General features: G+C 47.8%; 1 protein-coding gene across 1 annotated transcript; it reads right to left on the bottom strand.

Annotated features, from left to right (window-relative positions):
* Positions 1-23: 23 nt before the first annotated feature.
* Positions 24-27,943, bottom strand: LOC146830349 (GTPase IMAP family member 9-like). Its single transcript, XM_085604541.1, has 2 exons — positions 27,616-27,943; positions 24-1,302 (listed from the first exon to the last, which is right to left on the bottom strand). The coding sequence occupies exons 1-2, from the start codon at positions 27,779-27,781 to the stop codon at positions 479-481; spliced, it is 990 nt and encodes a 329-aa protein (XP_085460667.1). The 5' UTR covers positions 27,782-27,943; the 3' UTR covers positions 24-478.

Here is a 27,943-nt window from a genome sequence, read left to right as displayed (position 1 = left end):
GTTGGCAAAGAACAAGAGTCAGGTCAAGGTGAGAACAAAGCAGGTTTAATTGCACATTATTGGAGCACCAACGCTGTACTTCCAGGGTATTAATGCGCCCACGATTTTCCTGTACCCGTAGAAACCCATTCTACCTAGACATGCATATAGACACAAAAATGCTAAGCGATTACCTAAGAACTCTGCTTTGGTAGTAAAGAATGCATGGCTGTGTCTTGCTAAGGTGCAGCTTACAAGATTAGCTCACATTTAAGCAGTGCACGTCTTTTATGTTTACTGTTGAGCCCTTGGTGATGTTCTTGAGAGACCTCAGATCGGGAGGTCACTCCTTCCTTTCCAATGTCTTCATTACGTTACCCGAAGAAAAGAAAGTAGGTGCTGAGTGTGGCAGTGAATAAGTGTGAGCTTAAGAAAAATTAAATAAAAGCGCTTGAGCTGGGAGTCGGTGGCCAGAGAGCTGCAGTTTCCTTTTCTATGTTCACTCAGTAAAATTGAATAGCGAACTCACTGAGGCTGCAATGGCGCTCAGCGTTGCCAGCAGCTGTAGTGATGTCTTTAACGCTTTCAGTACGCGTGCCATGACACTCTTCTTGGCCTCTTCGCGAGGAGTCGGGAGCTCTTTACTACTCTTCCCAGATCTCGCCCTTTCCTTCTTGATCTCTCTCTCCCGTCTCTGGATCTCTTCCTCCGCTTTCTGAAACATCTGTGTGGTGTAAAACGAGCCCTTGTTGCCGTCCACAATCCCGTCGACCATTGAGATTAGCGCCTGCACCTGCTGCTCCCTCGCGGCCCCTTGAGCCCGGTTGTTGAAGCCCAGGTACCGGTTCCCGCAGCACTCGACCACCCTTTTTAGCCTGTTATCTCCGCTTCTGATGTACTCTTCCAGGGTGACTCCATCAGCTTCCAGGTCATCTGTTCGTGTGAACAGGACCAGCATGTATCCAGCAGCCCCTTCTCCGAACAGAGTCTGGAGGTCCTGGATGGCGCGGGCCTCCTCCGGAGTGAAACGACATGCCTGGAGCACAAGGATAATGGCGTGGGGGCCGGGGGCCGCCATTACTGCACATTCAGTGATCTCTTGAGCAATTAATGCATTTGAAATCTGGGGATCGAACAGTCCAGGAGTGTCGATGACCACGATCTTGTGCCTGTCCCTCACACAAAACAGTTCGTTGCATACACTGGTCACTGAATTTGAAGACACTTTAGATTTGAACCCTTTCCGCCCGAGGATGGTGTTTCCTGTTGCACTTTTCCCAGTTCCCGTCTTCCCAACAAGAACGATCCTCAACTCACGGATCCCTGTGAAGAGAAGAGAGCAAAGGTTACACATAGGTCCACACAGATCACACAGGTCCACACAGCTCACACAGGTCACACATAGGTCACAAAGGTCATGTACAGGTCACAACGTCTGCTAAGTGCTAAGAACAGCAGTCCGATGTCTCAGAAGCATACACATACGCTACCTTGAACGTAGACTCCTAAGAGGCTGAGCACTTACCACTACCCCTCATAAATAGAACTGCCACTCGCCCAAATCCAGAATGCAAATTCCTTTCAAATACCCATCAAATCTCTAAATCCCCAAGTCAGATACTTAATAAAACACCTGAACCCCAGGAAACGAAACATATGTCCAAACGCAGATTCTTGGACCAGTCTTACATGTCAGCCATCACAGGTATGGTGGCCTGCTAAGGTCAGCAGACCCAAACTACAATCGGTTCGGTCGGTTAGAACATTTGCTTTAAATCTATGCAGTATTAATCATTCATAAATGAGGGGCAGTGACCAAGCCGCGGACCAAGATGGCAGCGTGGCATTGATGCGCCGCACCGTCGCCTTGCATAAATCCGAATATCTCTGCACAGACGGCCAACTTCGCCGCTAACCTGCCCAGAACCTGATCGCAGCCTGCCGGCACCCACACTGTGGCCGCTTTCGGTGCCAGATTCCACCAAGAACTGGAGAAGAACAGCCTAGATCTCGCAGGGGGCAGTGCTGACTGCGGCCTGGCTCAGCGGCCGGCCGGAACATTTGTACTGCTGCCCTCCGAACTGTGGTGCTACCTTCAGGGGCTGCCGGGTGCGACCCGCCTGGCCTTCGTCTGAACTGCGGTGAGTTCTTCCCGACCCTCCTCCCCTAGCCACAAATCTGTAGGAGCCGTTGTGAGACACCCCACAACCCCTTCCTACACACACAGGGAAACCACACTTGAGTGACGCTCCAGTAGTCCATCTGATGAGCCAGGGTCTGCGGTGGCATTAGGGTGGCAGCCACCCAGCTGCGCGACATGACCGTGGGCTGGGATAATGAGCTACTCCAGGCCGGCTCCGATCTGCATAGCGGGCTGCAGGGAGAGGGGCACAACAGCAGCAGCGAGATACTCCCAGCCCCACGGACTAACAAAATGGCAGTCCCGTAACCTCAATGAAACTGCGCCAGGCCACCAAGCACGATCCTCCTGTCCCAGGCTACGGCAAAATTTCCATAATTTGACTACCTGCTGAGACTAGTTGGACACCCAGGACACGTTGGATGGGCACGGGCCCTGGACCAGGTCCTCAATATTGGAGGATACCTCCCCTGCTTCCGCACTTGCCCACTGGGTGCCGATTGCAGCCCCTGCAGCCCCCCGCCCAGGTTCCCTCGCACTCAGCGATCCATGGGGTGCCAGCTGCTTTGCACAGTTTATTTATTTATTTATTTTTAGCATTTCATAAAGCGCGAACAAATGCCCGCAGGCGTCTCGGCGCTGTACTATGTGAACTCTCCTATGCTTGGCTTCTAGCTCTTAGAGGTTAAACAACCATGTTTTCAGCATCTTTCTAAATGACAGGAGATTTGGGCTAGATCTGATGGATTGTGGCAGTGTGTTCCATAGTTTCGGGGCGGCCACCAGGAAACGTCTGTCTCCCCAGTTGACTAATCTGGTCCGCGGTATCACCATATCGTTCAGTTTGGCTGAGCGAAGTGGTCGAGGAGGACAATAAGGAATAAGGTGGTCTTTCAGGAATTGAGGGGCTTGCGAGTGTAGCGATTTATAAACTATACATAATGTTTTAAATTTGATTCTATTCCTGATAGGGAGCCAGTGGAGGCTTCTCAAGGTATCAGTTATAGGTTCAAACTTAGGGATGTCCGAGAGGAGTCTGGCCGCTGCGTTCTGCACTGTCTGCATTTTCTTGATGACCCTGGTTTGGGCATTGATAAACAGGCCATTGCAGTAATCCAATGCAGACAGGACTAGGGCACTTACTAAAGTCTTGCCTACACTTTTGGGAAGAAATGGAAGGATCTTTTTTACCAGGCGTAATTTGTAGAACGCTGTGGAGGCCATCTGGTTGGCATGAGCCATAAAGTTCAGTTTGTCGTCAAAAATGACGCCTAAATTTCTCACCTTCGTGGTTGGTTTAGGCAAGGCTCCAAAAGATACCGGCCACCATACCGAGGACCAATTAGGGTAAAGATGACCAAAGGTTACAACCTCAGTTTTGTCGGAGTTCAGTTTCAAACAGTTTGCTGACATCCACTGTCCGATGGCCTGCATGCCTGTTCTAAAACTCTCCGCTACTGTTTCCCCATCATCCCTGATGGACAGGATCAGCTGGGTGTCATCCGCATATGAGGTAAGGTTCATCCCATGTGCTTTGATTGTCTTAGCAAGGTCCGACACATAGATGTTAAATAGTGTCGGACTGAGGGATGAACCTTGAGGTACCCCGCATGGCAAGGACAACTCTGCTGACTCGAATTGTCCTAGGATGACTGCCTGTGATCTGGAATGATGCTAGTAGTTTCTTCGCTAGGCCTCGCACTCCCATGCCTTCAACACAATCGACCAAGATCTTATGGTCGACCGTGTCGAAGGCGGCCAATAAATCTAGAAGCACCAGCAATGCGGAGCCTCCTTGATCTCGTATTAGACGGATATCATCCGCTACTTTGATTAGTGCCGTTTCTGTTCCATGAAACTTGCGGAATCCAAATTGGGTTTCATCGAGCAGATGGTATTGCTCGATAAATTCCGCAAGTTGAGTATTCATGGCTTTTTCTACTATTTTGGCTAGAAACGGGAGGTTGGCTATAGGCCTGTAGTTTTTTAACTCCGTTTTATTCAGGCCAGCTTTTTTCAGAAGTGGCTTTAGCAAAGTGTTTTTTAAAGGGGAAGGGAAGATTCCTGTGCGGAACAATAGATTACAGACTTGAGTTATAACTGGCACCACTGTGTCCATTAAAGGGAGGAGAGTTTTCACGGGACAAGGATCCAGTGCTGAGCCGGACTTAATGGATTTGATGATGTCCTGAATTTGTTTTTCTGTGATTTCCGCAAACTGTGAAAGGGTGTTTTCAGTATGTAGTGTTATTATGTTATCTGTGCTTTGGTAGAGTTAAATGCTGAGAAGATATCATTCACTTTAGTGAAAAAGAAGGATGCTAATGAGTCACAGACACTTTGTGAACAAGGGGGGGTTCAAGTCAGGAACACCTCCTACAAGCTTTTTAGTTATGTTATAGAGCTTTTTATTAGAGTTTTTAGCACTTTCAATTTGCTCGCTGTAGTACTTTTTTTGGCCTCTGATCAGGAGTTTATACTGAATTTGAAGCTTTTTATACATATGTTTGCTTTCATCGTCATAGCTTTTCCTCCAGTGTCTTTCTTTGTTTCTACATAGCTGTTTGTGTTTTCTAAGTTCTTTTGTGTACCAGGGTGCTGAAGGGGAGCTTCTGTTACTGGACATTCGTTTGACTGGTACTAATTTATTAGTAGCCTGGTCCAGCCAAGCTTGGTATTGCTTTGTAGCTATTTCTGGATCAGTAGACAGGATAGGCTTAGAATTATCTAATGCTACTTTAAGGTTAGGAATATTGATGTCTTTCCATACCTTAAAAGGTTCCTGTCTGGGAGTGGGTGTTTTAACAATGGAGGTATCACTAATTTCTATAGTACTTAGTACCAGGTGATGGTCAGTCCAAGTCATTGGGAGGACGTCAGTGATTAGGAGATTATCTAGATTAGTGTATATTCCATCTAATGTATGCCCTGCATTGTGGGTAGGTCCTGTCACCAATTGTGATAGGCCAAAGACCTCCATTTCCGACTGTAGGGATATAGTGTCTTTGTCTCTATTACAGTCCAGATGGAAATTAAAGTCTCCTAGCAGTGTTATGGATTTCCCGATTGCAAATGCTTCTAAAATAGTGGCAATTTCAGTGAGAAATCCCAACCGAGTTTCTGGTCGTCTATATAATAGTATGCCTCGGAAGTTATAAGAAGGCGATAAATAGATATCAAAGTGAAGCGCCTCACATGTAGTAGTAGGTATTGCCTTGATGTGGATTTTGAGAGTGTCCCGTGCAATGATTGCTATCCCACCTCCTCTTTTGTTTGTTCTGTCCAGCCTATATACTTTAAATCCCTTTGGGACGGCTATTACAAGATCTGGGTCCGATGTTTTATCCATCCAGGTCTCTGTCAGAAACATTATATCGATGTTCCTGTCCAGAAGTAAATCAGCAATTTCTTGCCTGTGTTTAGCCAACGAGCGAACGTTGATAAGGGCAGTTATAAAATTTTGTGTTACCTGATTTTGATAGCCGTTTCCCACCGATTTATTTAAAAGGGGGATGGCCTCCTGACAGTGCTCACATTTCAAGATTGTAGTGGAAAATATAGATTCCGGACTATATCTAATACATCCTTCCATGACACGTGGACGTAGATCAGTTAGTGAGGAGTGAGTGTAGGGTGGGAGGCGGGCGAATTCGGTAGAGCCAGGGGTGGTGGCCCTAGGCCCGTGACCGGCGCGGACGGGCGCAGACGGGCTTGCCTTTGGCGTGCCGCCGGCGCGCCCGCTGCGCCCGCCCGCTGCGCGGACGGAATGATCCCATTTTTTTTTATACTGTGCCGAGGAGGGTGGGAGGCGTCCTGCCACTGGACCGCCAACCCTTTCTCCCTCCAAGATGGCGCCTTTACCCCGCGTCGTCAGCCCCTAATCGGCCACGCCGGGAGGAAAGGTGAGAGGAGCGCGCCTCGGTGCTAGGCAAATCTTGCACTCACTAAGCGCAGTTATACAATGATTTTTAAAACGCCACAATTAAGATATTTACAGATTTTAAAAAGTTAGCCCAGTAATACCGCAAAGGAATAGAGAGTAGAACCCCCGGCTTCCGCCTCAGGGGAGAATAGCTAGTACGCAGAGCGATGGGCACTTACTGTTTAAATATCCGGGAGGGCGGGAGGCATCCTGCCACTGGACCGCCAACCCTTTCTCCCTCCAAGATGGCGCCTTTACCCCGCGTCGTCAGCCCCTAATCGGCCACGCCAGGGGGAAAGGTGAGAGGAGCGCGCCTCGGTGCTAGGCAAATCTTGCACTCACTAAGCGCAGTTATACAATGATTTTTAAAACGCCACAATTAAGATATTTACAGATTTTAAAAAGTTAGCCCAGTAATACCGCAAAGGAATAGAGAGTAGAACCCCCGGCTTCCGCCTCAGGGGAGAGTAGCTAGTACAGTGATAGCTGCGGCGCTCCCACACTGCCTCTGAGATCAGTGGCTGCGGTCTGGGGGAGCAGTTGCATCGGGTGTGGGACGCATGGATATGGAAAGGAAAGACCCAAAACAACGCTTGCTCACATTCCCAACTACATCTGACGGAGTGTAGGACCGCAGCACTAACATGGCTGAAGGGGGGGGGTCAGGCTTCTTCCGCCGTGCCGGAGATCGGTCCTTCAAATCCGGCTATGCTCGAGGAGCTTTGGGCAGGTTTCAAAGCACTTGATCACAGGTTTGACACTCTGGACTAACGCCTGGACACCTTTGGGGTTAAACTGGAGCTGTATGAAAGACGCTTGGACACTGCGGAGGGAAGGATATCGGACCTCGAAGATGGAGCCGCAAAATCTACTAAAAAGCTCGAACAAATTGATTTTTTTTTTTTTAAAGGGGTCGCAATCAAAAATGTCAGGGCAAATTGGACACATTTGTTGAGACCATGTATGATGGAATAGATGCCCCGATAAATAAATATTGAGACCATGCTAATAGACATTTTTGGCAAAGAGAAATTTACCCCTGAGTTTGTTGTCGAAAAGCACATCGATCTTTGGGCCCCCGTCCCAACCCTGGCTGCCCTCCAAGGCCTATTATAGCACGCATTATGAACTTTCGGGACAGGGACACTGCGCTAAGGCTGGCCAGAGAACGTGGCGAACTCCAGTGGCAGGGGTCAAATGTGTACCTATACCCAGACTTCACCTTAATGATCCAGGAGGCCCGACGTAAGTTTAACGGTGTAAAGGTCACGCTACGTAATCTGGGCCTCTGCTATGGGATGCTGTATCCAGCTCGCCTGAGGGTGGACGTCAACGGTCGGCCTTGCTTCTTTGACACTCCAAGCGAGGCGCAAGCCTTGTGCACCTCCTTCAAGACCTCTAACACCCAGCGGGGCAATGACCGCGGTGGCATAGTTGCCAGTGTGGACCTTTTTTCAAATGGTTGACATTTTTGGCTGCTCTGATATGAATGCTGAATGCATTGCTTATTATATGGCAGTAGCTGGCTTTAAATATGTTGAAGCATTATTCGAGATAGTATGATAACAGGTTGTTCACAGGATGCATTTGATAATTGGTTATTTGGGTATTGCCTTGCGAGACGGATCACGAGGTTGGGAGGGGGGGTGAGGGGATGGGAAGGTTTCAGATGTTAGTTGCTGTTGCATCCCCAGCTCCACACATGATATTGACCCAATACTCATCCAGATCTACTTGCAAATTAATGCATGGCACAACAGTCCTCGGCTCCTAACTTAACCAATCATTCCAATTTAGTTCCCATGACCTGGAACGTCAGAGGGCTCAACAACCCGAAAAAACGTAAACAAGTACTACACTACATACAGCGGCATAAAGTCGACATCGCCTTCTTACAGGAGACACATTTGCCACAATCCGACTCCATGCACTATGCCTTAGGTTGGGGCGCACACTGCTACTTTTCTAACTACAGCAACTATGCACGAGGCACTGCTATTTTAATTCACAAGAGACTCCCATTCTCCTTCACTTGCTCTCACACAGAGCTGGGCGATATACCGTAGTGGTGAGCAGACTGATGGGCCACATGAATACATTGGTATGTGTTTACACCCCAAATGTTGACAGTCCAGACTTTTTCCAGGAGCTAGACACTACACTTACACGTTTGTGTTCTGGTAGTAGCGGAGATTTTAATTTACTTCTGGACTGGAGTGTGGATGGTCCCTCCAAAGCAGCAGACCCTAAGCCCTGGGTCCGACGAGTGTTGCTGGACACATGTGAGACATTCCAGCTCTCTGACATCGAGACTTCCTGGGATACACACATTACTTAGCCCTCCACAACACTTGGCCCAGGCTGGACTTTTGGCTGCTTTCACCGTGCCCCATCACCTGTCACACCACTAGTGAGATTCTCCCTAGGTCCTATTCCGACCATGCCCCGGTAGTGCTTAAGCTTCGCCTTCACAGACCCGAGGGGCAGGAGCGCAGATGGAACTTCCCCAGCAGGGCACTAAATAACGAACTCTGACTCAGAAATCAGGGAGGCCATTGACGACTACTTTGAACTAAACACGAGATCAGTTGACACTTGGGCGATGTTATGGGAAGCCTTCAAGGTGTACATTAGAGGCATAGCCATAGCCAAACACACCGGAGTCCTGAAAGACTTGAGGAACACGCTCACTAACATGGAGCAGCAGCTGCTTGCATTAGATGCCTTGTTGCAGATTACACCAGAAACCTTCGAGGTCGCACAGCGTCGGTTGACATTATTAATTGAATAATTGAATTTCAGGAGGCGGCTGATAGAGAAGCGCACTTCTTAAGTAAATACACAACAGCGCACAGGTATGGAGAGTGTGAGAGGCCAGGGCGCACGTTAGCCCAACTGCTCCGACCCAAATATTACGCAGCACAAATCACTGAGCTCCAGTCCGCCACAGGTGACATGTTAACAGACACATCCGCTATCTGGGACAAATTCCTAGCTTATTACGAGCATCTTTATACTTCCAGGCAGCAGCGCACCCAGACGGAGCGCAAAGACCATTTTGACGAAATCGCGCTGGTATACTTAGATAAATATATGCAAGATTTCCTTGCGGAGCCCTTTTCGAAAGATGAAGTAATTGACCCGATAGACGCGCTGAATGGTTCTACTACACCTAGCCTAGATGGGTTCCTGGGCGACTTTTATAAGCGCTATAAAGACGTTCTGGCCCCAAAACTTATAGAAGTCTACCATGAATCTTTACAGCAGAACCAATTATCTCCTACATTACGAGAAGCAGTGATCGTATTGTTACCAAAGCCTGGCAAAGACCCTCTGCACTGCTGATCTTATAGACCACATTCTCTATAAAATTTTGATTATAAAATATTAGCAAAAACGATCCCTGTACGCCGGCATTGCTGATGGACAAAATAATTTCCCCTGCCCAATCGGGATTTGTGCCCCATAGATCCACCTCTCTAAAGCGCCATACTCTCTTTGCAGTCCTATACAGGATCAACCCTGCCACACCAGCCGCTGCCATCATGCTGGACGCGGAGAAAGCATTTGACTCTCTGGAGTGGCCATTCCTCTGGACTGTCATGCGCAGAATGTGTATGCCCTTCGGGTTCATCAGGCTCACGGCAAGGTTATATTCGGCTCCTACAGCCAGATGGTGACTTAAACTGCACACTCTCCCGCTCTTTTTCGCTGTCCCGGGGCACAAGGCAGGGCTGCCCCTGGTCCCCCCCTGCTTTTAATCCTGGCCATGAATCCACTTGTTCGTCACTTTCAAAAACGCCACCTACATAGAGGGATCCAATTCAACACAGGGCCATTACTGGGGTCATTATACGCAGACGACATTATTTTATATGTTCGGCACCCGCAAGACAATTTACATCCACTTATCCGGGAGATCAATAAATTTGGCGGCTTCTCGGGCCTTGGCATAAATCAGTTATATTCCCCACTTACACAGGGCAGGCACAGATGGGAGGGAGAGTTTCCGTTAACCTGGCGCTCAGAGTCTGTCAAATATTTGGGAATCAACATACACTTCGACACCGCTGAAAACAGACGATCCAACTATGGAACCGTGATCCACTTGCTGGAGCAGAAGGTGGATAAATAGCGGAGCCTTCCACTCTTGATTGCTGGCCGGATAGCACTGATCAAAATGGTTGTGTTGCCCAAATTTCTCTACTTATTCCACAATATACCCATCCTGCTCCCAAATCGCTTCTTTCGCTCCATAAAACACCCATCTTATACGACTAACTTGGGGGAGGGGGGGGGGGGGCAGAGGCCCAAGGGTTCGCTGGGATATTATCACACTTCCTTATCACAGGGGAGGCTTTGGAGTCCCTAACTTACAGATATATTATCTGGTGGCTCAGTGCAGCTATGTGCACGCCTGGTTTCACCCTGATGCCAGGGACCCCTATTTACGACCTGAGGCTTAGTCTTGCCAGACACACTTAATACGGTGCTACACCTGGGATATCCCCGAGATCCCCTGGACATTCAGACGGTCTCAACTACAAGTTGGGCCTGCCTAAAAATTGGTCAGGATGATGGGATCGCCAATTCTATACTCCCAGAGTCTACCGCTACCAAATCAACACTGGTTTTCCATCACTGGAGGGAGAATAGTCGAGCGCACCCCATCTCGGTTAAATATGACCACTATTGGGGACTTATACATTGACGGCTAGGCTTTCTTGGTCTCCGATGAGGAAAAATTCCCTGAGGCATCCTTTATGGATAAATTTGTTCTTACCCGGCTTCGTTCTGTCTTACGTGCCAAGATTCCCGGGTTCCCCCTTAAACCTAGTCCGTTCACTCCCTTGTCCACAGTATCAGACAGCGACGCAGGAACCCATTTGATTGCAAGAATGTACAGAGCATGCACAGAGTTAATCCCAGTCAATGGTGCAACCATTTGCACTGCCTGGAAGGCAGATCTAGGCCACCAGAATACAGATGACCAATGGGAGGCGTGCTGCCAACAAACTAAGTCGGTCTCCCTAAATAGTCGCCACAAACGTATCCACTTCAAGTTCCTTCGTAGGATTTACATTACGCCCAAGAAGGACTACAAACTACACTCAGACAGAATACATTGCTGCCTAAAATATAAATCCCCACACGCAGACTTCGCCCACCTCGCTTGGACCTGCGGCAAAATAAGCAGTTATTGGAACTAAATACACCATACACTGGGTGAAATGATAGGACTGGACCTGATCCCTACCCCGGAGAGGGCACTCGTGGGGTATGTGAACAACATCCCAAAGAAAGTCAGGAAATATACAGCACTAAGTCTACTACTAGCAAAACGGGAAATGGCGCTAAAATGGGGTAGTAGGGCTGTGCCACAGCACAAGGACTGGCTTACGAGTCTAGCATATTGCAACCTCAACCATGACTTATATGCTTCTACATTGCCAAGCACTTTCTCGCCCACGTGACATCTGGGGCCCTCTTAAACATTATAATATGACCATGCACTCACAACCTGCTGCTCAACTGGAGGATGGACTGGTACCTGTGGGCAAAGGATAAATGGTGGGTATATGTATGATACATTTGTGATAGGGATCCGTTAATAATAACTGGGAATGCTTATAGTGTCACAAACGGTTAACTTGAAGATAAAAGAGTTGTACTCTAAAGGTCATGAGACTGTCTATAATGTGAATGTTGTACTGAAAAAGTGGCTTACTCCAAAGCTGTTGAGATAAATGTCATGTATTGCTTACACAACGCAACGGATCTGCCAAATCTGGCACCGCACTGGAGCTAGTATATAATGCTGTATTGTATCATGAAAATGGTAAATAAAGTTTTCAACAAAAAAAAAATCATGCAAAATGAGTCTTATACATTTCTTTATAGACTTCAGGATGGAACAAACATAGAAAAAGATTATTTTTGATATAAAGATAGTTTTTACTCTGAGTGATATAGGGCTTACAAATTCAATAATCATGAAATGACATTAGAGACATGTAGATAAAGTGAATTAAGGGCAACAAGGTAGCATATGTGACATACAGGTATGTACACAATATACAAAACAGCTGAAATGATGTCTGTCCTTTCAAATTTTTTAACACATGGTCTCTGATGAACCTTAAATAAGCTACTTAATTCTTGGGGCCGGGAGACCTGGTGGTCATAGACTGAAATGAAAGTCAACATTTTGACCCTGGAGTGTATACAAATAAGTGAGCGTCACAGCGGGTCTTCCTCAGGACGAGCAGACAACAAAGAAGGACAGCCTAGGGGTAAGGTGAATCAGATATGAGTCACGTGTGTTCCATCACTAGGGAGTGTGAATTATTAAACGATCTAATCTTTTGACTGAACAGACTCACAAATTCCAATTATAGCAAACTCACCATACAACAATGTCCAACAAGTCTCCAGTGGTAGGAATGTACTGGGAGAACAAGAGAGAGAGTGCATGGATTTACCACACAATGTTTTATGTAGAGAAACTACCTTGAAGGTTGGAGCCTGGGGAATAAAGAGCAGGATTTTTATGAGTGGGTTGTGCAAAAACGAACAGTAAAAAAGGTATTAGAAATGCTATTTGTTAAGGCACACGACCTACCTCTTCAGAGTAAATCATAGGGGAGGAGTAACAAACCATCACTTCAGTTTGGATCTTAAAGGTATAAATCAAAAATGGGGGTAAACTGAATTGTTTAGTGCAAAAGAAGTGGAAAAATAGACCCACACACCAATTCAGCGCGTGACAAACTTTTGTAGCTTGTGTTGAATTATACTCAACTTGTAACAAGTTGGGTTCTTCTTAGTCAGATTCTAATGAGAAGAAAGATTAAAGATTTGTTGGAGCGTTTAAATTCAGCAATTACAAAGTGAGGGAACTAGGTAGAAGTGCCAGAGTGTGCTGCATACCTTCAGAATGGACTTCACAGTGAATGTGTGTCCTGCAGGATGTGGAAAGATCGTGTCCACGCAGAGACTCTGGTATTTAATGGGGCAAGATGATCGGCATGTAGCCCATGTGCACGCATCGGAGCAGCAGCTAGATGTTAGTCAGTAAAGCTGTCATCAGTACAGCAGCGGCTTTGAAGCTCGTGTTCTTCCGCGAGTATGAGGACGTGTTGCCTTGGATACGTTGTAAAAACCCAGCTATTAGGTACATGACCGGTGGCTTCGTAGGACAAGTTTCCTGACACCGCGTGCAATCGGAAACATTGTTTGAAAGCATGCGGCTCGATATTTAACAAATTATTTGTTAAACAGATACAAAATTAAATCTTTTATTTGTGCACAGCATACCTAATTAAATATGAAGCCTGCATTTCTGAGTGCCTGGCCATATGGTTTAGAACCGGTGTTTCCGATGAATAGACTTCCCGAAAGAAGACATGCAGCTGATTTTTGAAGGCATCGGCTTGCATTTTAAAAGGAAACCCATTGCTCTCAATAAAAGTTTCAGTGCGGATTAATCCACTATCTAAATGTAAATTCAAACTGTGTGAATACATCAAAAAACAACGTGGTACAAATAAATGAAATGTACATTATAAACAAGTGGGAGATTGTTACTGAATGATAGTGTGCCATGCCACATAATTCCGGGAGATGATTTCACTACATGCCTGCAGGATTTCATAAACCAAAAGTTCCTTCATTTGAAAACATTTGTACATTTCTGAGTGCCTGGCCATATGTTTTATAACCGGAGGATCCATTTAGTAGACTTCCTGAAAACGTCTTCAATCGGAAACCATGTTCACTGACACACGGCCGTTTTTTTAAGGCATCTGCTTGCATTGTAAAAGAAACACATTACTCTCATAAAAAGCTTCAGTGCGGATTAATCCACTGTATCAAATTTGAAATACAAACTGTGTGAATACATAAAAAAACTACATGGTACAAATAAATGAAGTGTACAGTATAAGCAATTGGGAATTATTACTGAATGATAGGGTGTCATGTCACATAATTCCAGGAGATTATTACACTACAGGTCTGCAGGACTTCATGAACCAAACGTCTCTTCATTTGAAAACATCTGTTTAAATGTGTCAATGTCTTTACAATGCGCTGACAAAGTCTGGCTGATAGAATTCTTCAAATGTATATTTAAGAATGTAATGGAATATTACACTGATTAAACATGATCCTAGGCAGTACATGGCTGCTCGATGACATAATCATTTATATGGACCACAATCCAATGTATTTATCGGGGCATCTATTCCATCATACAGCCTACTCAGTACAAGGATTCATTCAGAATTATTTCAGAAGAAATTACATTTTTTGTGTTTTACTTATCTACCTTGAAAGTTAAAACCAGAATTTTCCCTCTGGAACTCCTTTTGCACACTTGGTTATTTACTCCTCACTCATGCAAATCACCATCTGATGCATCAATGTTCCCCCAAGGTTAAGCTAAAAGACTCTAATAAGAATTTATAAGCACTATTGTGCGTATTTAATAGATTAGAAACTCAATTAGGTAAAAATGTAGAATACAAATCATCACAAATAATTAAACATCATAAATAGACATTTTGAATATGAACAAAACCAATCATGTATACAGATACACACAAATTCTTAAACATTAAAAACCTAGATTCTCCTACACACATCAATTGCAAAATAAACCACCCCACTCGACAGGAAACTACCAGACAATATAATTTGTCTTGCAACTGTTAATTTGAAAACTAATGTAAACAGCACCCAGCAGGGGAAGAAATTCCCTGTCTTTTTCGTTCCTGCGGTCTCTTTTCAAATTTAACATAAATTTGCTGCGTCTACACGTTTCGGTGAAGTTGTCTGAATGTAACCACCTTTCTCAGGACTAACCCTTATCCAAGTTATACATTGTTAAAGATAAAAACTCTGTTGCCGCAGCACTCGGGAAGGAAAAGCTTCTCTGTACAATTTCGAGATACACACTTCAGTAATGTGGATCCAGATTTTTTATTTTATCCTTAGTCTCCTATTTTCTTTATCCCTTCATGCCTGTTATTCTTTGTTTTTATTAGATATAGCGAATAGTGCGATTGTTGTGCACACAGCTTCGGTTAAAACACCCCCTTCTATGTAGGCGAGTGAGAAGAATCTTCCAACCTGACTCCTGGAGCGTCAATATGTAAGGCTTGATTAATCCTTTTCCTGCTTACTCCAGGGTCTCTCCTTGGTCACGTTTCAGGTTGGAAGATTTTTCTCACTCGCCTATATAGAAGGGGGTGTTTTAATCGAAGCTGTGTGCACAACAATCACACTATTTGCTATAGTGCGCTTCTGTGGGCTTTGCAGAGCTGGGCTGCAACCTGAAGATTCTCCTACCCAGCGTGGGGAGTGGGAGCCTACCACGCATTTTTGGTGCTTACTTGAGCAGCGAGTGCCCACCCCGCATTTGGCCGATCGAGTGGGTGCCCACCCCGCTTCTGTGCTGTGTTGGCGGGTGCCCACCCTGCTTATGGGATTATCGTAGGCGGGTGCCCACCCCGCCTGGTAACGCTGCAGAGGAATTTACTGCCGCGGCCTGATCCCACAAAGAGGAAGCCAGGTGCGTCTGCCGGACTGTGGGCTGGGCCGGCTGACAAGGAAAAGAGCCTTGCGGACTCAGTTTCTTCCTTCTGCCCCCGGGGAGTAGAGGGCCAGAGGCGTGGTGCCGAAAAGAGGACAGGATCCCACCGAGCATCTGCGAGACGCCGCCAAGTTGCCCCCGCCTCTAGCCTAAGGCTGGAGAAGTCCCGGTCCCAGAGGGGGCCCGGGTGAAGAGAGGCAAGAAGTCCTGAGCCCTAGGAGAGAGCCCAGGTGAAGTGTGAGGAGTCCTCGGACGTCAGCGGAGTCCCAGGGTAGCCCGGTGCGTGCGGGCAGGACCTGGGAAGTCACATTTCCCGTCACGGTGCACAGCAGAGAAGAGCCTGCAGAGCCTCGGTGAGTGGGGGCTCTATGTGGGGTGTTAAGGGCCCTCTCGACGCACATTTCTGGTGCCTGATGACCTCAGCAGATCCGCAGGAGAGCAGGCCGCTCCAACGTGAGGCACCTTCATCTTAGGCCCCCAGGGGGGGTCCAGATGGCACAACGGTGCCCGTCCTTCGTCATTTCATATACAGCGGCGCTGCACCAGCGTGGGCTGCTGCAATGTTGCCCGCACTCCTGTTGAGTCCCAGAGGGGGATTCAGGCCGTTGTCACAGTAGCGCCGCCGTAGCTGGCAACTGCAACGTGGGGGCACCTTTGTTTTAGTCAGTCAGAGTTGGACTCCATAAGGCACAGCAAGTGCCCATGCTAATTCGTTTTGGGGGCATTGTGGTGCGCCGGCAGTCCAAGGACTCAGTGGTGCCGATCAGGGCAAAATGTTGGTGCTCATTTGGACCCATTTGTTTTGCAAAGTCCCAGTGGGGACTAGTGAGGGCACAGTGAGGGCCAGTGGCCACAGTATCTACACATCTGCACCGCAATTAGCGGCAGCTGCAACATTTAGGCCAGTCCAGTGCAAAGAGTCCCAGTGGGGACCCAGGAGACAGTGGTGCCAGCGCAATTGCGCACTTGTGATTCTGCGGCTTTGGGCAGCCAGCCCTAACATATGGGACGTAGGGCATTTGATCCCTTTGAGAAGGCCAGTTGGCCAGGGGAACAGTGTGAGGTTGGTAGGGCGCCAGGCCCTGCTGCGATATCTGTGTTTATGCAGAAACACATAAATCACATTATGCAGAATGTGATTTATGTGTTTCTGCATAATGTGATTTATTGTCTAATGCGTTTGGGCTTGTGAGGTTAGGGCATACTGTGTGTATGCTGATGAGGTTGGCGCATAATGTATTCCACGCCTAATGTGATGCTGATGGCAGAATTTGAATTATGTTGCAGGATGATGCTGAGTACAGTGTTTGGCCAGTAGTTACTGGTTGTGTTCTACATTTATTATTTGTGCTTATGATGGCTCGGACAGTGGCCCAATTGGCCCTGTCATGTGTATATAATCCCCTGTGAATATTCCATTGCCAGTTGGCACAGTGTAAATGTGTGATTACGTTTCTAATGTGTTTATGAGAGTACAAAGGCTATTTTTGATATAACCTTGTGTGGAGTTTTTTTGTGGTGTGCCTAGTCTGTTCCTGCTGTGTGTGTGTGTTGCGCTAACGCTTTACACATTGCCTCTGGGGTAAGCCTGACTGCTCGTGCCAAGCTACCAAGGGTGTGAGCAGGGGTTATCCTCAGTGTGTAACTACCTTGCCCTGACTAGAGTGGCGGTTTCTGCCTGGCTTTGGCGCAAGCGTTACAACCAGAAATCCCATTTCTAACACTCCGGTTATAAAACATATGGCCAGGCACTCAGAAATGTACAAATGTTTTCAAATGAAGGAACTTTTAGTTTATGAAATCCAGCAGACATGTAGTGAAATCATCTCCCGGAATTATATGGCATGGAACACAATCATTCAGTAACAATCTCCCAATTGTTTATAATGTACATTTCATTTATTTGTACCATGTCGTTTTTTGATGTATTCACACAGTTTGAATTTACATTTTTATACAATGGATTAATCTTCACTGAAGATTTAATTGAGAGCAATGTGTTGCCTTTTAAAACGCAAGCCGATGCCTTAAAAAAATCAGCTGTGTGTCTGGAAACATTGTTTCCGGTTGAACACGTTTGCTGGAAGTCTATTCAACGGAAGCACCGGGGTTTAACAAACAATTAGTTAAATATCGAGCCGCATGCTCTGAAACAATGTTTGTGATTACACAAGGCGTTAGGAAACTTGTCCCACAAAGGCACTGGTCATTTAACTAATAGCTGGGTTTCTACAATGTATCAAAGGCAGTGCATCCTTATCCTCGCTGATGAGCACGAGCTTCCAAGCCGCAACTGTCACCGATGACAGCTTTACTGACTGACACCTAGCTGCTGCCCCGGTGCTGGCACGCGGGCGTCAGCTGACATCCCGGCTACGTGCTGAACGTCGTGCCCCAATAAATACCAGTGTCCGTTCTGAAGGTGTGCCGCACACTCTGGCTTTTGTACTTAGTTCCCTCACTTTGTAATTGTGGAATTTAAACGCTCCAACTACTCTTTAATCTTTCTTCTCCTTAGAATCGAACTAAGAACCCAAATTGCTACGAGTTGAGTATAATTCAACACATGCCACCAAGGTATGTTGCACGCTGAATAGCTGCATGGGAATATTTTTCCACTTTTTTGCACTAAACAATTGAGTTAACACCTACTTTTGATGCATACCTTGTAGATCCAAACTGAGGTGGTGGTTTGTTATTCCTCCCCTATGATTTATTCTGAAGAGGTAGGTTGTGTGCCTCAACAAATAGCATTTCTAATGCCATTTTTTACTGTCGGCTTTTGCACAACCCGCTCATAAAAATCCTGCTCTTTATTCCCCAGGCTCCAACCCTGATGGTGGTTTCTCTTCGTAAAATACTGTGTGGTAAGTCCATGCACTACCGCTCTTGGTCTCCCAGTAAACTTTTACCATTGGAGACTTCTTGGACATTGTTGTATGGTGAGTTTGCACCCCTAATAATGTATATCATTCATGATTGTCATAATCCACCTTTGACCCTCATTCTCTACCCCACAGCTTTGAATTTGTATCTACCCTCTAACACTCACCCCATCTTGGGGGTGGTTAGCTGTAATTGGAATTAGATACTTTAATAACTCACACACCCCAATGATGGAACACACGTGACTCGTATGATTCACCTTCCCCCTAGGCTGTCCTTCTTTGTTGTTGCTCGTCCTGAGGAAGACCTGCTGTGACGCTCACCTATTTGTGCACAATCCGTCGACGTTCATTTCAGTCTATGTCCACCAGGTCTCCCGGCCCCAAGAATTAAAAAGCTGATTTAGGGTTCATCAGAGACCATGTGTTAAAAAATTGGAAAGGACAGACTCCATTTCAGCTGTTTTGTATATTGTGTGCATACATGTATGTCTCTTACCACATGTGTGTAATTTCACTTAGTCACATATGCCACCTTGTAGCACTTTATTCACTTTATCTACATGTTTCCAATGTCATTTGATGATTATTGAATTTGAAAGCCCTATATGACTCAAAGAGTAAAAACTATCTTTATATCAAAAAGCATCCTCTATGTGTGTTACATCCTGAAGTCTATAAAGAAGTGTATAAGACTCATTTTTGCATGATTAATACTGCATAGATTTACAGCAAATGTTCTACCCGACAGAACTATTTGTAGTTTATTTCATGCATGCCCATGTTCTGAAGCACACAGGGTTACCCCATGACTATTAGAGGTCAGCAGACCACCATATCTGTAATTGCTTTTTAATAAAACATTTTTTTAAATGCTGTCGGTTTTCCTTAAAGAAAACTGGGATGCATTTGAAAAGAGAAAAAAATGTAACTTTGCAGTTTCATTTTTTAAGAGTAGGCCGCGGTCCATGGGACCACTGCCGGCTCTTAAAAAATATTTTTTAACATTCTCAAAAGTGAAGCAGTCATCAAAGGATCATTTCCCATTTGCAAATGGTTACCACCAGTTTTAAATCTGTAGTACAGTATTACTATTTTGCTACTGGAATCTGGACTAAAAACCTTAATACATACCATTGTGATTGAGTGTTTGGAAGGGACGCACCTTCCACATACCAAATTGGTATTTGGTAGCAAACAGGAATTGCGATTTACCAAATTACAATTTGTCTTTTATATATTTTGAAAAGCCTTTTTGTGGTTGCAAACAGCCCGATTCTGTGAATCGAACCGTTTGTGATGGCAAAAAACCTGTGTACATCTCGCCCTATGTTCAGGAGAGCAAATTGAATTTTAAAGCCAATTGGGCTGCAGCCACAACACTAGCCCACCGAGCAGTCTTGGACATGCAGTGAATTCTGGTTACTATAAATCCCATTAGATGAACTCAGGAATGACTGTAATTCAGTCTTTCATGTTTCCCCGGTGGGCTGCCAGGGTGGGGGTTGGTTTTGGACCCCTGGGGGCAGCGTTTTTGTTACCGGCGGACAGAATATCAGCTCCTGTCCCAAAAACACAGAAACAGGCCCTAGCAAACAGCTCGCCGCCTGGGGGGAGGAATGGGTGGGGGGGGGGGTGTCATGCTGTTTGGCAGGGCTGGCTTCGGTTCCCAGTCCGGCTGTGCTTTCATATATGATTAGCACACTCAAATATGGTACTAGGAATAGGGGACATGACATTTTAAATACTTATCATAAAATCCTAGTCTATTGCATAAATAATGAATGTTTATACAGAATGAAAAAATAAATGCAGCAAAACATGTCATGGACAGGGAAAACACTAGAAAGATTTCTTGCAAGTCCTAACAACCTGAAGCTGTTTGAAAGTGCTATGGCAAATTTTAGTTAAAAGATTAAATAAGAAGCCATCCTCTTGAGTTTGTTAAGATACATTACCCCCAGGTCCCTACGTCCTCGACACCGTCATGGACAAGTGAGATGTAACTATCTCACTGACAGAAAAAAGAACGAAGGAATGCTGGACCTACCCTTCCCCCTCCCACTGGGAGTACATAAGAAGTACTGGTCCCAGCATTCCTCCTGGTTTTTTTTCTGTCATCCTGACAGTGTGTGGACGTGGCAGGAGCGGGGGCGCTCCTGCCTTGTTGCTGGACTTAGGAGGTGGCTGCTGGTTCCTTTCTTCTACCGGCGGCCCTTCGTTGGAGGCCTCCCCCTCCCTGCCGGGATTGGGGGGAGTGGCGCGGGCTTCTGTTGGATTCCTCAGCCGCGCGGCGGTGTAATACCGCGTTGGCTCTCTCATGGCCCGATGGCCGCCCCTCCTGGCCTGCCGGGCATGCTAGGGGGCGCAGTCGGTGTGCTGCGGCTGGATTGGTTGCGGCCTCCTTCCCCTTCCGGGTTTCGTCCTGCCTAACTTCCGGGTTTGGACGTCGGGACGGAAGTTAGGTGCCTCGAGGTTCCCGGCTGTGGGAGGCTCGTTGAAATGAGTCGATGGGGTGAGTACCACATAGCGGTTTTCTGCTGTTGCGTTTTGGCTGTGTTTGGTGTATTGCTCTACCATGGGGAAACGTTCTAGAAAACGTCATCACCGGGAGAGGTCATCATCTTCATCTTCCTCTACTGCTTCCAGGTCTCCTTCCCCTGCCAGGTCCAAGCGCCGTGATGCTGGTGGTGATGCGCGTATTAAGCGCTTGATCAGGGAGACTTTGACCGAGATGGGGGAAGTTGGGTCCCGTCGCAAGTGCCCTGCTCCAGTGGCGATGAGTCTGCGTGGTTGGGGGACGGCGAATTGAAGGGCAAGTATGTGGACAAAGACGCATTGCCCAGTATTCTGAAGCATGTCAAGGAGAACATGGGGTTCCCTGACGAGGGCGCTCCTAGTACCTCTAGGGGACCTTTGTTGCGACAGTTTCAGTGTGCTGCCACAGTCGATGTTCCTGTCCATCCCTTCATCAAAGATGTTTTGAAGCGCAAGTGGGCTGATCCCGATCGCATTTTGATTCCGTGATTCATGGCTCGGCTTTCTTCTCTGCAGGATATGGCTTCTGCTCTTCCAGATTCTATTCCTATTGACTCCTTTGTGGCTAGTTTGGTGGGGCGCACTTCCCTTTCTGAGGACGCCGTGCTGAAAGATCCTGTAGACAAGCAGGCGGATGTTGCGCTCCGAAAGGTGTATTCTGGTTCCCACCTGGTCTTGCGGGCTGGCATCTATGGGACTTATGTTTCGCAGTCCCTACTGTCTGACCTGAAGTCGCTCTATCAATCTATGGACAGTGCCACGGACTGTTCAGGTTTGCTTGAGCAGATCGAGCGTCAGGTGGAGCTGCTGTCTGATGTCTCCTTTGACGTTGTTCGTGCTTCTGCTCTGTCCGGCGGGGCTTGTGTGGCTGCTCGTTGCAGTCTTGTCCTTAAGGACTGGAAAACTGACTCTGCGCAGAAAGCATGCGCGTTGAGGTTGCCTTGTCAGGGTACTATGTTGTTTGGGGGGGGGGAATTGGAGGCCAAATTGCACAAGCTATTTAAGGAGAAAAAGCATTCTTCTTCTTTTAAGTTCTCTACTTCTGCTCCTGTACCTTCTAAATCCAAATCTTTATTTCGTCCTGCCTCTCGTAGACAGTTTGTGAGAGTCCAGGGTCGATTTGATTCTGGCCGTGGTCGGGATCGTAAGGCTAAGTCCCCTCTGCCTGCCAAGCCGCGTTCCTGACTCTTTGGCGGTGGTTCCCGGGTTGTTGGTTGGAGGGCGGCTGCGCTTCTTCCTGACTGCCTGGGTTCAGTCTTGTTCCGACGTCTGGGTGTTGGAGATCATTCACCAGGGTTATACTCTGGAGTTTTCGGTTCCTCCTCCAGACTCCGGTGTTCGGCCGACTACCTGGCCTTCGGGTCGTGTGAAGCGGTCTCATCTTTCTCAAGGGATTCTGGACCTTCTTCGGAAGGGTGCCATTCAGGAGGTTCCTCCGTCAAAGAGAGGGGTGGGCTTTTATTCCCTGATCTTTCTGGTTCCCAAAAATACGGGGGGTTTCCGCTTGGTTTTAGATCTGCTGGTTATGAACAAGTGGGTGACCAGGATTCCATTTCGCATGGAGACTTTACAAAGGGCGATTCCTTTGGTGCTGCCAGGTCACTTCATGTGTACCCTGGATCTTCAGGATGCGTATTGCCATGTTCCGATCCATCCTCGGTCCCGCAGGTTTCTGCGATTTTATGTTCTGGGGCGTCATTTTCAATTCATGGTGTTGCCATTCGGTCTCCGGTCGGCGCCGAGGGTGTTTACGAAGGTGGTGGTGCCTTTGGTCGCGTGGCTTCATCTCCAAGGGGTGATGGTGTACCCGTACTTGGACGACTGGTTGATCCATGCGCCATCTCTGGTCCTGTTGCTGGAGGCCAGGGAGGTGGAGTGCTCGGCGTTGCGGGCCCATGGTTTCCTGCTCAACTTGCCCAAGTGTCACCTGACGCCGTCTCAGGACATGGTTTTCATTGGGGCACGCTTCCGTTCGGATCTGAACCGAGTGTTCCTCCCCGAGCCTCGGGTTGTGACGTTGGTGTCCCTTGCTCGTCGTTTCAGGGTGGGGGTGCCTTTCGTTGCGTCTTATGGGTCTGATGGTGGCGACTGTTTTTACGGTGGCCTGGGCGCGTTTTCATCTGCGCCCCCTTTGGGTGTACCTCCCATCTCTCTGGGATCCCCTGTCCCGCGATTTGGATGTTCTGGTTCCTGTGTCTCTGGTGGTCCTCCCGGTTCTTCTATGGTGGTCTGTGAGGGGTCATCTGTCGCTGGGTCTGCACCTGCAGTCTTCTCCTTCTCTGGTCTTGACGATGGATGCCAGCGCCTTGGGTTGGGGTGCGACCTTGGGGTCTTGCTCCCTTCAGGGTCGTTGGTCCCTCCTGGAGAGCCGCCGGTCTTCCAACTGGAGAGAGCTCACGGCGGTGTCCCGGGCTGTAATGGGTTTTCGGGGTCTGTTGCTCGATCGGAACGTGTTGGTGCGGTCCGACAATATGGTGACGGTGGCTTATCTCAATCATCAAGGGGGGATTTGTTCGGCCTCTTTGAATGCGGTGGTAGTCCCCCTGTTTTGTTGGGCGGAGGGCCATCTGCTGTCTCTGCCGGCGGTTCATCTTCGGGGAGTGGACAACTGTGTGGCGGATGTCCTGAGTCGTTGCTTTCTGGATTCTCTGGAGTTGTCTCTCACCCCGGGTGCGTTTCGGCTTGTGTGCGGGAGGTTTGGGCATCCCTTTCTGGACCTCTTTGCCTCCCGGCACAATGCTCAGCTCCCTCGCTTCTGCTCCCGGTTTCTGCAGGAGGGGTGCTGGGGGGTGGACGCGCTGTCGCTACCTTGGCCGTCGCGTCTCCTCTATGCCTTTCCTCCTATGGCTCTGGTTCCCCGTTTTCTGGCCCGTCTGTCAGGAAGATCGGGAGGTGGTGGCGGTCCTGCCGTTTTGGCCTCGGAGGTCCTGGTTTCCGACGGTTCGTCTTTTGGCAGTGCAGGGTCCCTGGTTTCTTCCCCTGTCTCCCGTCTCCTCTACGGTCTTCGCCGTCCCTGTCTCTTCTCCGGTTGAGGTTGTCGGTGTGGAGGTTGAGAGGCAGGGTTGGAGACGGCGCAGTTTCCCGGAGCATTTAGCGGTGGCTCTTCAGCGTTCCCGGCGGCCTTCTACCCTCAAGGCTTATGATCCGCATTGGGGTAATTTTGGTCATTGGTGTTCGGCGTTGGGCATCTCCCCTATGTTCTGTTCCTTGCAGGTTGTCCTTCAGTTTTTGTGGGAGGGTTGCGAGAAGGGTTTGGCTGTGTCTACTCAGCGTGCCCAGTGGGCCGCTGTTCGGGCTTTTCGTTCCCCGTGGGGGAATCTTTCGGATATTGAGGACTTGGTCTCTCGTCTTCTCCGCAGTTTTACTATTTCTCGGCCTGTGCCTCGTCCTTCTTTTCCCCTGTGGGATTTGCCTTTGGTTCTTCGGGTCTTGATCAATCCTCCTTTTGAGCCTTTGGAGGAGGTGGATTTGAAATTTCTCACTCTCAAGGTGGTTTTTCTAGTGGCTGTCACCTCTGCTCGTCGTCTTATGGAGTTGGGGGCCTTGATGGCGCATGCTCCTTTTCTGTCCTTCACGGAGGGTGGGGTAGTGCTGCGCCTTGATTCTTCTTTTGTGCCGAAGGTTTCTTCGCAATTTCACAGGTGCCAGGAGTTGGTGTTGCCTGCCCTGGGCTCTGTTTTGGATTCTCCTGGTGGTCCCCAGTGGTCCTTGTTGGATGTGTGCCGGGCTTTGCGCGTTTATCTTGCCCGCACGGCGGTGTTTCGCAAGTCGGACTCCCTTTTTGTCTCCTTTGGGGTGGGTTCGCTTGGGGGTAGCACTTCTTCTGTGTCGATCGGACGTTGGCTGAAGCAAGTCATTTCCTTGGCCTACTCTCTGTCTGGGTCTCCTCCTCCTTTGGGGGTTCAGGGTCGTTCTACGAGAGGGGTGGCTGCGTCTTGGGCGGAGGTTCGGGGTGTTCCTCTCTCTGAAATTTGTAGAGCTGCCACATGGGCCTCTTCTAATACTTTCATCAGGCATTATCGGCTCCTCAATCTGTTGGGGGATGATGGAGGTTTTGCATTGGGGGTGTTGAGCTCTGTTTGCTCCTGATGTTTTTTCTTATTTATTTCCAATAAATCTCTGGATTTGTTTGCTGTCCTGGTGGTTTGTTGTGTTTCTGGTATGAATGCCGGTATTTGCTTTGGTATTTCTCACTTGTCCATGACGGTGTCGAGGACGGAGGGACCTGGGGGTAATGTCCTATTATTTACCGGTAATCTTCATTACTCCGGGTCCCGTAGTCCTCGACACCGTCATGACTTCCCTCCCTCCCTCCCTGTCTGCCGGCCTTCATTGGGGCTTGGTATTTCAGGAGGAATGCTGGGACCAGTACTCCTTATGTACTCCCAGTGGGAGGGGGAAGGGTAGGTCCAGCATTCCTTTGTTCTTTTTTCTGTCAGTGAGATAGTTACATCTCACTTGTCCATGACGGTGTCGAGGACTACGGGACCCGGAGTAATGAAGATTACCGGTAAGTAATAGGACATTGTACAACATACCTTAGGATAGCGCGCTTTACTATTCTGTCATCAGAACTCTGCCAGGGATGCAAAATATGCTCAAGGGTGAAGGACCCTTCTGAATAGCTCCTGAAATCAACCTTCCAACTGAGGGTGCTTTGCTCGGCAACACGGTGTGACCTCTGCTGATAATTCTACTGTGACAACCTCTCCCAATTAATGGTCAAATGCCGGAGTTTATATAGGGTTCACCACTGATTTTCTCTCTTTTTTATAAAACAAACAAGCATTTGCAATGCAACAGGTCTCGCACTTATGTGAGTTTGAGCTATTGGCATTGTAAATGGCAATGCCTTTATTTTATGTTTTGGTTTTTAAAACATAAAAAAAACAAAAAAAAGGTATTTTCATTTACAATGCCAATAGCTTATGCTGAGGTAAATGCGAGACATACTGTATTGCAAATGGGTTCATCTTATTATCTAAATACATACAAGGTCCCAAAGGCGAGACCGATTGCATTGCAAACCCATTGGGGTTTTTTTGGAGGGGGGTTTATATAGCGCGAACTCGACCGGAAGGTATCCGAGCACTTCATGCACCAGTTGCATTTCAGACGGACATATTAATTTTGTTAGGCATTAGGAGATTATATGATTTGCTCAGAATCACAGGATGTTGAGCGTCCCTGCCGAGACGCGAACCCTGTGACATAGCTTCGAGGTCGACCCCTCTAGCCGTTAGGCCACATCCTTGAAGTCGGCCTTCCTTATATTACACTAAAAAGTGGGAAATCTGTTGTGTGTTCGTAATTTAATGCCAATTAAAAGTTGAAAACCTGACAGTCGTTTTTCATGTTCTCTCCCCCAAAAGGATGAAGCTGTGGTTTATTCTGGTGGTGAATAAAAGTGGGATTAGTTGATGTGCACATGTTAACGCCCTCCCACCCACCTTACTGTCAGCCTCTAGCCAGGATAGTCCGTGTTCTGGAATTAGACATTCCTTTTAAATAGGTCTTAATTGTAACATTTATTGTCCGAATTAAAGATATTGTACTGCCATGTGACACCAATACAATTGCCCACGCAAATCATCGATTATTGGCAAGTAATTTGTGAGTCTTAAATGTGTCTGTCTTCATTTCACATTTTAGGGCGGAAGGGGCCCGCAGTTGGGTAAACAGTCGCAGATAAAACGTGACATTCACTGCGACACCACTGCTGTGGCTCGAAATACCAATGACCTGAAATTAGCTGTGGATGCGATCGATACATCAGTGCCGATCAGCAGACAGAGCCGGGCACCCATGACCTTGAAGTGCGCGAGCCAGGTCGTGGGTGCGGGATTAGTTATAGCAGACCCGCAAACTTATATACATGTATCAGTGGCGGGGCTTTCCTTGGTGCAGCGGGTGTAGTGGCACCGGGGCCCAGAAGCGAGGGGGAGCGTCGTTCCTTGCACTAGGACATAGGCCACATTGGCTACGCTACAGTCTTGTATTGGTAATGTCCTTTATCAGACTGGCAGTGGCATGATTTGGGGGGGGGGGGGGGGAGGATGGATCAAGGATCAATACTGGAACTAAACCATATAATATCGACCACCCATCACCAACTGTTAAACCATTCACTACAGCCAAGTCAACCCTGGGGCAGATTTACAAACCCCTTGCGCCACTTTTGCCAAAAGTGGCGCAAGGGGCTTGTAAATCTGCCCCCTAGTGTCTTGAGCACACTCGCTTCGACCGCCCTTTTTCTTTAGGCGCCGTGCGTGATCTTGGACAGGTGTTGTTGCTAGCACAATTGCTTTCAGGAAAGTCCAGATCCAAACCCCATTATCTCACCCCAAAAAGCACACCCAATCCAAAAACTTACGCCCGTGACCTCGCCAAGCCCAACATTTTCTGGCCTCCCCAACGGGTCATTTGAACTTCAAGGGGCAGATTTACAAGGCCCTTGCGCCACTTTTGCGTCACTTTTAACATGGGAAAAGTGGCGCAAGGGGCTTGTAAATATGCCCCCAAGAGTTTTCTGAACCCCCAAGGACCCGTACTCTACCGTAAGCGTAGACGCCGCGCAGCCGGTTCCGGCGCAGGCTCATGGTGTTGTCCGATGTAGGCGTCTCATCCACCTCCTCGCTGGCCTCAAACTCTACTTTGCTCATGTCGTTCAAAAGTGTCATCTGCGCCGAGCAGGCGGAGGTTAGGCCCGCGGGAGACGACATGTCTGCGGGATGGTGGCACCGGAGCAAGCGGAACGCCGGAGAGCCTAGAAGAAAAGCGCATGCGCGATGACCCTACGGCCTTACACGTGAAGCTGAGTCGGAAGCAGGGAGTCTGGGACTAAAGAATATACACTGATCATGTGTTTCCTTGCGCTTTCCTGC

The sequence above is a fragment of the Triturus cristatus genome, chromosome 5_1, assembly GCF_964204655.1.
Source record: "Triturus cristatus chromosome 5_1, aTriCri1.1, whole genome shotgun sequence".
Lineage (NCBI taxonomy): Eukaryota > Metazoa > Chordata > Amphibia > Caudata > Salamandridae > Triturus > Triturus cristatus.
This window is presented reverse-complemented; position numbering and strand designations above follow the sequence as displayed.

Excerpts from the sequence above, each read along its gene's own strand:
- LOC146830349 (XM_085604541.1), bottom strand. The coding sequence starts at position 27,781 with ATGTCGTCTCCCGCGGGCCTAACCTCCGCCTGCTCGGCGCAGATGACA. Across the intron at positions 1,303-27,615 it reads GCGCGGCGTCTACGCTTACG|GGATCCGTGAGTTGAGGATC; the intron begins GTAGAGTACGGG and ends TTCTCTTCACAG.